Below are 12453 nucleotides of genomic sequence, written 5' to 3' on the forward strand. Positions count from 1 at the left end.
TTCGATATCTGGCGACCAGAACTGAACACAGTATGATGCAGACTCAAGGGGAGGGAAATCCCTTGCACGGGGCAACAGAACCAGCCGTGTCTATAGCAACCTTGGCTGACGCTTGTGCAGACGGAAGGAATGCATCAGACGGGCCATGACTGCTAAAGATGGCAACAATCCCTGCTAGTGTAGTTGCATCTTTCTGGGTAGTGTCAAGACAGCACATTCCCTTCACTTTCCAGAGCACAATTGAGGAACCGCAGAAGGAACCGTCTCCCACAAACCAGGCCTGAGAATACAGCCTTTTACTGGTTTTAAGTAGGGTTGTTGAAAACAAATCGTGACCACTCTGGGCAGATTTGGAAGTTTAAGCTTCCGGGGTGAAGCTCAGGTTATCCCTATCGAGAACTTGGCAGAAACGTTAAAATTGATGCTTGTTTTTGAATAAAAGGGATGGAAGCCTCTGACCTGGATAGCTTTAAAAGGGGCTTGGACAGATTGATGGAGGAGAAGTCGATCTATGGCTACCAATCTTGATCCTCTTTGATCTGAGATTGCAAATGTCTTAGCAGACCAGGTGCTCGGGAGCAACAGCCGCAGAAGGCCATTGCGTTCACCTCCTGCATGTGAGCTCCCAAAGGCACCTGGTGGGCCACTGCGAGTAGCAGAGAGCTGGACTAGATGGACTCTGGTCTGATCCAGCTGGCTCATTCTTACGTTCTTATGAAGCCAAACAGGTGAGATAAAAAGTCTCTTCAACCATGTACAAAAAAAAGCCAAATTTGTACATATTTATTGTATTTTTAGGGCCAGAAATCAACTGGCTGTTGTGGTTTTCCGGGCTGTGTGGCCGTGGTCTGATAGTTTTTGCCCTTCCGCCCGCATCTATGGCTGGCATCTGCAGTGAATCTCGGTGGGACAGCGCAACATACCTTTGAAGATGCCAGCTACAAATGCGGGGGGAACATCAGGAGCAAAAACTACCAGAGCACGGACACCCAGCCTGGAAACTCCACAACAGCCAGGTGCACATATTTACTTCTAAGCTCAAAAGCCCCAAATGGAAGAGGACCTGTTTTCTGGGCATCCAGAGGGCAGGGACAGATTTAATGGGCTTAAATTAAGGGGAGAGGGGTGGGGAGAGATTTCAATGGCACGTTAGGCAAAAGTTTGTAACAACAACAGCAATTTGCAAGGCTTCCCAGGAGAATCCCAGGGAAAGTATTTTAGTTTCCACTGCCTGCCACCACTTAGATTCATGAAGCTGGGGGAGGATAAGATATATAAGACTGTCAGTATCTGAGTTAAAGCACAGGCGGACCCAAAACTTCAAGGCAACCAGCCAGGCTTTCGTAGCTGCCTGCTTCTGAAATCTTCTCTCAATTAAAAAGGCGACTGCTAGATCAAGAGTTTCAAGTTCTGCAGGACAAGGCGAGAAGCAATTGCTCCCCCCTCTTTTTTAACATCAAATTTAAAATCAATCACATGGCAGATTATTTGAGTTTACTTCAGGAACCCAAGAATAGATGGATAAATCACTTTAGGGCTCGAAGTGTAACTCCTTCCCTTGCTCTATGCTACAAGGAAGGTTCCGAAAAATGTCGACCTGCAAGAGCCCGGAAATGTCCTCATTGTACCACAGCGATTCAAACCATGGAACATATATTGCTCGACTGCCCCAAATACAAGAGATCTAGTACGAGACTTTTTGCTCTTTGTCCTGTAATCTTTAATGAATACTCTACTGTGGGGAAGATTACGTTTCTACTAAACAATTCCGCCTCTGAGATTTTAACTTTTGTAGCTAGGTTCCTTATAGAAACTTTGAAATGATGACCTGCGATGGTTCTCATGTATGGGATACTTGTTTGGACAATGTTGGCTGTTATATGGATTCCATGCCTAATAAAGGTTTATATATATATAACAGCAGCAATTTGACTGGGGCGTAGGAACGGCTCTCCCTTGTACGGCAGCCACCCATCAGAATGCTCTAGATTTCAGGTGGTTGGATGAGGCTGTCTCTAGTGCCCCATCCAATTCTACAACTAAATCACATGTGCCTGGTACCTGGGGCAGAGGGCAACTTCTAAAAGAAGGGGGAAGGAGATAGCAGCAGCTTCTCTTAACTTAGAAGAAGAAGAGCTGGATGTATATCCCCCCTTTAAGAACAAAAGAACATAAGAACAAGCCAGCTGGATCAGACCAGAGTCCATCTAGTCCAGCTCTCTGCTACTCGCAGTGGCCCACCAGGTGCCTTGGGGAGCTCACCTGCAGGAGGTGAAAGCAATGGCCTTCTGCTGCTGCTGCTGCTCCTGAGCACCTGGACTGTTAAGGCCTTTGCAATCTCAGATCAAAGAGGATCCAGATTGGTAGCCATACATCGACTTTTCCTCCATAAATCTGTCCAAGCCACTTTTAAAGCTATCCAGGTTAGTGGCCATCACCCCCTCCTGTGGCAGCATATTCCAAACACCAATCACACGTTGTGTGAAGAAGTGTTTCCTTTTATTAGTCCTAATTCTTCCCCCCAGCATTTTCAATGGATGCCCCCTGGTTCTAGTATTGTGAGAAAATACTGGTTCTAGTATTGTGAGAAAATACTTTCTCTCCTGTAAGGAGACTCAAAGGGGCTTACAAACTCCTTTCCCTTCCCCCCTCACAGTGAACACCCTGTGAGGTAGGTGGGGCTGAGAGAGCTCTGAGAGAACCATGACTAGCCCAAGGTCACCCAGCTGGCGTGTGTTGGAAACATACAAACAAACCTCAAAAGACCTTTATTAGGCATTTTTGTGATAAAATCACAAGAGAGACAAATATAACAAGACAGATTAGGTTTCTCTTACCAACCGAACCTGCAGCAAATACTGGGCTGTGTTCCCTAGCATCAAGGGATCGTTACTGTTGAGTAGTTTTAAGGTGCTAGCTTTGGGCGAGCAGTTTGCGTGTGAACTCTGACAATAAGGCTTCCCTAAGCGGCTTATATTTTGGGCAGTGGAACAAAGATGTGTTCGAGGGTATGTTGGAGTGCACAGGCTAATCTGAATTCCCCAGATAAGCCTCCACAGCTCAAGTTGCGCCCCCTTCCCCCTTGCTTTCTGCACTTACCATTTTATGCACTTTACCACCTTTACCACCCTCCTAGAGAGGAGCCTGGCCTCTCCCTCTTCTTTTTGTTGGGGTGATCTTAATGAATTGGACTATAGGACGCCTGTCACTGTTATATTAACCACTGTTTTAAATAGATTTTAATGGATTTTAGTATTATATTGCTTGTTATTGACTTTTTAATTAATTGTGTATGTGTGGATGTTGTACACCGCCCAGAGCCCCTAGGGGATGGGGCGGTTTATAAATCAAAAGAATGAATGAATGAATGAATGAATGAATGAATGAATGAATGAATGAATGAATGAATGAATGAATAAATAAATAAATAAGTGGAAGAACGGGGAAGCAGAGCTGACAAGGAGAGAACCAGTTACTGGGACTGAGAGAGGAAGGAGAGAGAGCCGTTTGACAAGTCCGCTGGCTCCAGCATTTAGCAAGATTAAACTTCGGCAGCCTCTGCGCAACATTAAATGGCCAGTCATTGTCAGCCGAGAGACGTTTCCTGGCCCTTTGGGCGAACGCAAAAGGTGATGGCCGAGGAATACCTGGAAGGTAAATTTGGCACTGTAGCCAGACTGCCGGATTCTCACGGTTTCCAGCATCCCGGTGTATCTCAGCTGCTGGAGCACCAAACTTTCATCAAAGAAAAGTTCCCTCTGAAAGATAAGAAGGATGGGAGATGTATCCAGTCACACACATACAAACATCTTCCTATGTCCAAAATAAAGGCCCTACCTCCCCGAGTTTTTGACTTGCACCCCTGTTGACTACCTAGCATGCTTTCTACAGTACTATCATTTATTCATTTTTTTAAAATAGTACCCACTGTGTATCCAATTGAAAGAGTTTCACAAACAAACAGACAACTCCTCTGCTACCCACTTTTAAATGGTCCTTTCAGTGGCGTGCCTAGGCAAACTCACACCCTGGGCAAAACCTGGGTTTGATGCCCCCCCAATGGGCGGAGCAGCCCAGCTGCGGCACTCACCCTTCCCGGATGGCCCCAGCAGCCCAAGTTCACCAGAGGCGGAGCTCCCTGTCCTCCTGCTCTGCCTCTGGTGGCTTGTGGGCCATCGTACAGAGTGGGCAGGGCTTAGCCAGAGTGGGCAGGGCTTAGAAATCAGGCCGCCCCCACGTGACTTTAAATTTCTGCACCTTGGGCAACTGCCCACTTTGCCCCAATGGGCGGTACGCCACTGGGTCCTTTGGCGTCAGAGAAAACAAAATAAGCAACTGACAAAATTCACTACCCCATCATGTGGTTATGGCCACTAGGTTAGGGTCAAGTAAGATCCACAAAAATTATACAAGACCCACGTATGCTGCTATAGTGGCTTCAATGTATTACACACTTATATTTCTCATCATACATAAAATACAATATAAACAATGCTTATTTGTATTTCTATTCCAATTAGACTCCTTCGGAAGGAGCGCTGTAGTCTCTTCCTGCGTGCTTAATCAATTCGCACCCGCATACCTACTCAGAGAGAGACAAGATCTAGAAAAACAAGGACGATGACAAATATGGAGCACTGAAGAAGGCACCGAAAAGCTTTAGTTACGCGACTAGCTTCTGCTTGCTGATTGTTTCTCCGCATTGGGGACAAGGCTCCTTTAAATGGACTCCGGAAGGAGATCATGTAAGATTTCAGCCACGTATCCAGAACAGTGATATACTTTGAAGGATAAGAACTTTATAAATGTCAGGAAAATAATTCCACAACCATTAATTTGGATATGAACATATCAAGAACAAGATTGTAATCTTTCATGATACGTTGGACTAAACCGGGTGCGAATTGATTAAGCACGCAGGAAGAGACTACAGCGCTCCTTCCGAAGGAGTCTAATTGGAATAGAAATACAAATAAGCATTGTTTATATTGTATTTTATGTATGATGAGAAATATAAGTGTGTAATACATTGAAGCCACTATAGCAGCATACGTGGGTCTTGTATAATTTTTTCGGTCCGATTTTTGACACTTTCTTCAAGACGCACGTTCCCATTCATAAATTTCAAGTAAGACCCACCCCACCCCCCGCCTCCAATCCCTCGCTGCCTCTAAGGCAGGGTGTCTCTGGGAGAGTTAGACTCCAAGATGTTCTATGAATGGAATACACTTTTCAGGAGTCAAAGGGTACCTTAGAATCCAGCCCCAAAGATCTGGATCCAACCCACCCCTCATTGAGAAGCGTTGTTTACCTACCTTCTCTGAATTGGAGCGGATGCAACGGATAAAAAATGGTTCAGCTTTCCCCAGGGCCTCCAGGAGCTTGTTAAGGGAAGTCTGGAATGAGTCACACAGGAGGGAGTTTGTCAGGGGCTGCTCCCCCACACAGCAAGTCCCCCAGCCCCGCTTCCCGAGGCCAAACAGAAAAGCCCCGAACTGGACCTCCTCTCACCTGGAACTGAGCACTGATGCTAGGCGGTTTCTTCTTCTTGTGTAGGTGCAGCAAGGATTTCGTGGTCCGGTCGTGCAACGTCATACTCACAATCAGCTTCAAGGACTTGGAATCCAGCAGGTTCTGTATGCGAGAGATTGGGCCATTGTTACACCCCCAAGCACATGGAGGCTGCAGCCATCCATCCAGGATGGAAGTCAGCAAATACCGAAAGCACGGGGGCAGTGTCCTCTGTTAAAGTGAGCTAAAAATCCTCAGCCTGCCTGCCTCCACATTTTCAAATCCAGCGATGGCGAACCTTTTCAAGACCGAGTGCCCAAATTGCAACCCAAAACCCACTTATTTATCGCAAAGTGCCAACACGGCAGTTTAACCTGAATGCTGAGGTTTTAGTTTAGAAAAAATGGTTGGCTCTGAGGCGCGTGTTAGGAGTAAGCTTGGTGAAGGAACCATGCAGTGGCGTAGTGGCGAAGTGGCTAAGAGCAGTGGCTAAGAGCAGGTGCGCTCTGATCTGGAGGAACCGGGTTTGATTCCCAGCTCTGCCGCTTGAGTTGTGGAGGCTTATCTGGGGAATTCAGATTAGCCTGTGCGCTCCCACACACGCCAGCTGGGTGACCTTGGGCTAGTCACAGCTTCTCGGAGCTCTCTCAGCCCCACCCACCTCACAGGGTGTTTGTTGTGAGGGGGGAAGGGCAAGGAGATTGTCAGCCCCTTTGAGTCTCCTGCAGGAGAGAAAGGGGGGATATAAATCCAAACTCTTCTTCTTCTTCTTCTTTACTTAGAAGCAAACCCCATTGCCAGCAACCGAGCTTACTCCCAGGTAAAGGATCATGCCCAGGCCAGCCTAGATGTGTGTGTGTGGGGGGGTGATTTTCCGCATGCCCACAGAAAGAGCTCTAAGTGCCACCTCTGGCACCTGTGCCATAGGTTCACCACCGCTGTTCAAATCTGTGCGCCTGTCCACCAGTTCTTTAAAATGCAATCGGCATTTCCTTTGGAAAGGAATAACGGTGAAGATTCTTTTAATTATCAAAGGGGAGCTGCGGAAGCAAACAAGATTCCTGGTGTCCTTTCCACAGTTCCGCAGGACTCTTTAATTTGACAACCTGAAAAACCTAATAAAAATTATGCTGACGAAGGCTCGCAGCAATTGCGGTCTGCTTTCAGATGAAGTCTTCGTTACAAGTATAGTACATGTCCAAAACCATAAACAATACAACAGTGTACTGTCGAAGGCTTTCACGGCCGGAATCACTGGGGTGCTGTGTGGTTTCCGGGCTGTATGGCCGTGTTCTAGCAGCATTCTCTCCTGACGTTTCGCCTGCATCTGTGGCTGGCATCTTCAGAGGATCTGATAGTAGGAATGGAAAGCAAGTGGAGTATATATACTGTGAGGTCAAAAGGTGAGGCCCTCTGAATGGAGTAGCCTAGTATGTGAGTCACAGAGAAGTCTGTAGCCTGGGAGTAACAATGAAGATAGCAAGGTCAATAGGTGAATGCATCTGAGTAGAAGTATCCTGGTCTTTGTTTCCTTTGGTTGCTATTGTCTATAGTTGTCCTATGTTTGTGTGGAGCTGATTAGTCACTGTCTTGATTCTAGAGTTTTTCAACACTGGCAGCCAAATTCTGTTCATTTTCATGGTTTCTTCCTTCAATCCTCTGAAGATGCCAGCCACAGATGCAGGCGAAATGTCAGGAGAGAATGCTGCTAGAACACGGCCATGCAGCCCAGAAACCACACAGCACCCCAATACAACAGTGCCACGAGGTATCTGAAATACAGACCCTATTAACACTGATAAAAAATCCTGTGTAATACAAAACAAAGATCCTGTGTAATGCAACAAAAGTCCACTAAGCTAACCGGAACCCGGATGTGCACTGGTCTCATACAAGCTGCAAGGCTGATGGAATGTAAATCCCAAATGTCTGTGCTTCCAAAATGTATAACAGTTTGTATAAATGGCAATGATTTGGAGCCATCAGAGACCGCAGTCTGCTCTGAAAACTCTGGCTGCTGCAAAATGCCCTTGAAGCTTGTATGACACCAGAGTGCTGGTGTCCTTGAACATCTGGAAAGCAAGAGCTGGACACCCCTGCTGCAATCCTTTTCAACCTCCATGGAATACAACACCTTAACACAGTGTTTCCCAACCTTTTCGAGGTCAGGGTACCCTTGACCTCACTCTTCATATCTCACGGTACCCCTGCCGCCACCCCCCACCTTCCCCTCCCATTGCCCCTGCTTGCCACACACCCCACCTTCCCCTCCCAGGGTGAAGGGTAGCACTGGGGGTGGGGTGGCTGCTGACCTTGTGGCAGGCCCTGCCCCATGGGCCAGCTCCATGTCCTTGCTGGCGCCGGTGGGAGACACCACAAAAATGAGGGGGGGGGTGGGGGCTGCAGTAAGCAGCCGCTGGTACCCCTGGGACATGCCTCAATGGCACCTTGGTGGGCACCTCAGGGAACCCTGGCTGGAGAATGTATTGCCTTTAACAACTGCCACAGGGCGTCATGAAGAAGAAGAAGGAGGAGGAGGAGGAGGAGGAGGAGAAGAAGAAGAAGAAGAAGAGGAGGAGGAGTTTGGATTTATATCCCCCCTTTCTCTCCTGTAAGAGACTCAAAGGGGCTGACAATCTCCTTGCCCTTCCCCCCTCACAAAAAACACCCTGTGAGGTGGGTGGGGCTGAGAGAGCTCCCAGAAGCTGTGACTAGCCCAAGGTCACCCAGCTGGCATGTGTGGGAGTGCACAGGCTAATCTGAATTCCCCAGAGAAGCCTCCACAGCTCAGGCGGCAGAGCTGGGAATCAAACCCGGTTCCTCCAGATTAGATACAAGAGCTCTTAACCTCCTACGCCACTGCTGCTCCTAGAAACTTAGGACTTCATTTTAAATGCAAGTAGAGATCCCTGGACGGAGTTCACTTGCTTGCGCAGCGTGACTACATACAAATGCACGCGTGCGCCCCTTCCCCGCCCGCCCCGCTCCCGCAGAGGCAGGACTTCGGACGCGTGCAGATTCAGCCTTACCTTTGGGATGAGCTGTTTTTGCTTGGCCCCTCTACTCTTCCTGTGAAAACATTAAAAAAAATTAACAGTGAGAAAATGCCGGCCAGGTTTCGAAGGCTGCGATTTGTAAATCAGACGGCACAAAGGTGACGAAGAGGTGCAAAAGCTCAGCAGTTTTAATGATGGGGGGGGGGGGCGCTAAGGGAAGGGTCACGGAAGGAGTTTCCAGCTAACGGGTTCTGTGTTGCCAATCCCTGCAAGTTTGGCGGGCCGTCCTCGGCTTGTTATTAAAGCCTCGCGTCTTTTTTGTAAAAAGTCATAATTTGAGACTCTACAGCAGGGGTCTGCCGCCTGCGGCTCTCCAGATGTTCGTGGACTACCATTCCCATCAGCCCCTGCCATGCCGGCAGGGGCTGATGGGAATGGCAGTCCACAAACATCTGGAGAGCCGCAGGTGGCAGACCCCTGCTCTACAGAAATAAAAACACAAGAACGCTACCCGGATCGACATCGCTACTCAAACAAGACAAGGTGTTCTTGCCGTCTAGTGGCCACTGTGTACCTCTTTTTAAGGCAAGAACAGCTCAGCGTGTTATTTTTGGACAACATGATAAATAATATTAGACACTCCCGCTCTCCAGAGAGCTCAGAAGCAACCACCAATCTTTAAACAAACAGAAGAAGTGAAATGGCAGGGGGCTGGGGTGTTTTGAGTTTGTTTTTTTTACGAAGAAGAGAAGAGAAGAGTTTTGGATTTGTATCCCCCCTTTCTCTCCTGCAGGAGACTCAAAGGGGCTTACAATCTCCTTGCCCTTCCCCCCTCACAACAAACACCCTGTGAGGTAGGTGGGGCTGAGAGAGCTCCGAGAAGCTGTGACTAGCCCAAGGTCACCCAGCTGGCGTGTGTGGGAGTGCCCAGGCTAATCTGAATTCCCCAGATAAGCCTCCACAGCTCAGGCGGCAGAGCTGGAAATCAAACCCGGTTCCTGCAGATTAGATACACGAGCTCTTAACCTCCTACGCCACTGCTGCTTAAGGGACAATTCATTTGAACAGTCAGCTAGGGAGGTAACTGTGGATTGATTATATTAAGCATCATGGACTTCAAAGTGTGGCATCCCCTTTTCAAAGACAGCAGGGCTGAGAAGGGATCTGTCTGCCCTCTTAGCCAGGGAACAGAATACTGGGTGGGGCCAGAGACATAGCTGGGCCATTCTGTGCCCGGTGCGCACTCTATGTTTTCCACCACCACCACCACCCCTGCACTTACGTTAGTTCAGCCTGGAAAAGCGGCCTGTTCCCTTCAGGCTGAAAAGGGCCTGGTGGGAACTACACTTCCCAGGAGACCCTGGGGCTCGCACGGTCTCCTGGGAAGTGTAGTTCCCACCAGGCCGTTTTCAGCCTGAAAAGAATAGGCCGCTTCTCCAGCCTGCACTGTTTCAATAAGGTAAGTGTGGGGGCAGGGGGGCACACAGGGGTGCCGTGGGGTGCCTGTGCCCAGTGCAATGCTCACTCCCCGGCCCCCTGGTAGCTCCACCTCTGGGTGGGGCCCATAGGTCTGTTCTGCTAATGGCAGGACTCAAGGAGACTCCTGCACAGGAGAAAGGGCCGTCGCCGGCAAAACACGCCAGCAGCATCCAACCGATGTTTCCACAGGTCAGCGGTCTGACCTGGTATGCCGATTTATTGAATAACCCAAGCGACAATATTAGGACTGGGCGTAAAGCTTGGATAGCTGAATCAACAGAATGACAATTCTGCAACCCAGCTTTTCATCACAGTTTAAACTGTTCAAAATGACCACCCCACAACCCCGTTTTTAGCCAATCTTACCAGAGGCGTTCCTCCCATTGGGCAAAGTGGGCAGCTGCCCAGGGCGCCACCTTGTGGCGGGCGAGAAATTGCAGGTTCATTTGTGGGGGATTTCGTATTTTCAGTGTTTGCCATCTAGGGGACCCACTTTCTTTGTTTTGTTTCCCCCTCCTTGGGAGGGTTTAATTTGGGTTTTGCTGACGCCATTTCTTATTGAATCTACCGCTGTGTTTTAAATTTTAAATTTAAATTATTTTAACTTAATGGGGTTTTGTTTGTATATATTATATGTAGAATCTGTGTTGTGTACCGCCCAGAGCCCTCCGGGGGTTGGGCAGTATAAAAATCCCATAAATAAAATAATAAATAAATAAATAAATATGTTTTATCTTGTCCACTGTACATGGGACCCGGGGCCCAATTTCTTGACAGATTACTGAGAGGTTTAAACTGGCAATCTGACCTTGAAAAGATTATATTTTTTACTATCAGATGCTGATTCTTATATTATCTCTTGTTTGCCCTGTGGTTGTGTACCTTCCCCTTTTGCACATGGTGGTGGATACTTCTATGACTTACAGAATGTCTCTGTTTGCCTGGGCAGCAAAAAAAACCAATAAGGGCCAATGAGATCTCAAAGAGAGCAAGGATCTATTAGTGTGGGTGTCTCAGTTGATTGGTAATTTGTCGCTTTTTAGCATTTGGTGAAATATTAACTTTATTGGGGTGCTGTGTGGTTTCCGGGCTGTATGGCCGTGTTCTAGCAGCATTCTCTCCTGACGTTTCGCCTGCATCTGTGGCTGGCATCTTCAGAGGATCTGATGGTAGGAATGGAAAGCAAGTGGAGTGAGGTGAAAAGGTGAGGCCATCTGAATAGAGTAGCCTGGCATGTGAGTCACAGAGAAGTCTGTAGCATGGGAGTAACAATGAAGGTCAATAGGTGCATGGATCTGAATAGAAGTATTCTGGTCTTTGTTCCCTTTGAGTGCTATAGTCTATAGTTGTCCTGAGTTTGTGTGGAGCTGATCAGTCACTGTCTTGATTCTAGAGTTTTTCAACACTGGCAGCCAAATTCTGTTCATTTTCATGGTTTCTTCCTTCCTGTTGAAATTGTCCATGTGCTTGTGAATTTCAATGGCTTCTCTGTGTAGTCTGACGTAGTGGTTGTCAGAGCGGTCCAGAATTCAGATGGCCTCACCTTTTGACCTCACAGTATATATACTCCACTTGCTTTCCATTCCTACTATCAGATCCTCTGAAGATGCCAGCCACAGATGCGGGCGAAACGTCAGGAGAGAATGCTGCTAGAACACGGCCATACAGCCCGGAAACCACACAGCACCCCAGTGATTCCGGCCGTGAAAGCCTTCGACAATACGCTAACTTTACTGTTTTACTTTGATTGGAATGTTTTATGGTTCTTACTGCGCTTATTTTGTAATGGCTTTCGGCTACGCACAACTCAAATTTGACTTGACTCAGTATGAGGTCTCTTGAATCGGGGGAGGGGGTGTCTTGGCAAAGTTGAACTCTACGCGCAAGAATTTTATGTTCTGTTTCTGGCACCTCCGGGTGGAATGTCCTGGGGAACAGACCCTGGGAAGACTTCTGCAAGAAAACCTAGAAAACTGATTCCACTGGCAGCAAATGTGGTCCCAATTTGGTTAACGGCAGCATCACGTGCCCCCCCCCCCCCCCGAAGAGATGTCTGCAAATCTCTTGCCACAGGAAAGCATCCCTATCAAACTGGTTCTCCAGCGGCAGAGAGATTCCCACCCTGAGGGTCTCTTTTGATGTTCACCTCCTTCACAAGACCCCTCCATGGGCGAGAGAGCTTGGGAGGAAGAGGTTTGCTGGCAGCTGCAAGAAACAGCTGGCTAACATCTGTGGGCCCCCTCCCCATGCGCACTGATGCAAAGGTTGTGTGTTCCAGGGGAGAAATTCTACCCACAAGGCCACAAATTGAAATTAAATCAAAAGAGCTCTCGCTAGCCAGAAGAAGAAGAAGAAGAAGGAGGAGGAGGAGGAGGAGGAGGAGTTTGGATTTATATCCCCCCTTTCTCTCCTGTAGGAGACTCAAAGGGGCTTACAATCTCCTTGCCCTTCCCCCCTCACAACAAAC

At 48.0% G+C, this 12453-nt stretch overlaps 1 protein-coding gene across 6 annotated transcripts in view; it reads right to left on the reverse strand.

The window, feature by feature from the left end:
• MYO9B (myosin IXB) overlaps window positions 1–12453 on the reverse strand; it is a 126396-nt gene that overhangs the window by 16308 nt on the left and 97635 nt on the right. For all 6 annotated transcript variants that reach the window (XM_048497514.1, XM_048497515.1, XM_048497516.1 and 3 more), the window contains 4 exons: window positions 8541–8580; window positions 5512–5634; window positions 5316–5396; window positions 3648–3758 (listed from right to left, as the gene is read on the reverse strand). In XM_048497514.1, the coding sequence (XP_048353471.1) occupies window positions 3648–3758; window positions 5316–5396; window positions 5512–5634; window positions 8541–8580 (355 nt within the window). The remainder of the gene's footprint in view (window positions 1–3647; window positions 3759–5315; window positions 5397–5511; window positions 5635–8540; window positions 8581–12453) is intronic.

The sequence above is a fragment of the Sphaerodactylus townsendi genome, linkage group LG05 (genome assembly GCF_021028975.2).
Source record: "Sphaerodactylus townsendi isolate TG3544 linkage group LG05, MPM_Stown_v2.3, whole genome shotgun sequence".
NCBI classification, from domain to species: domain Eukaryota; kingdom Metazoa; phylum Chordata; class Lepidosauria; order Squamata; family Sphaerodactylidae; genus Sphaerodactylus; species Sphaerodactylus townsendi.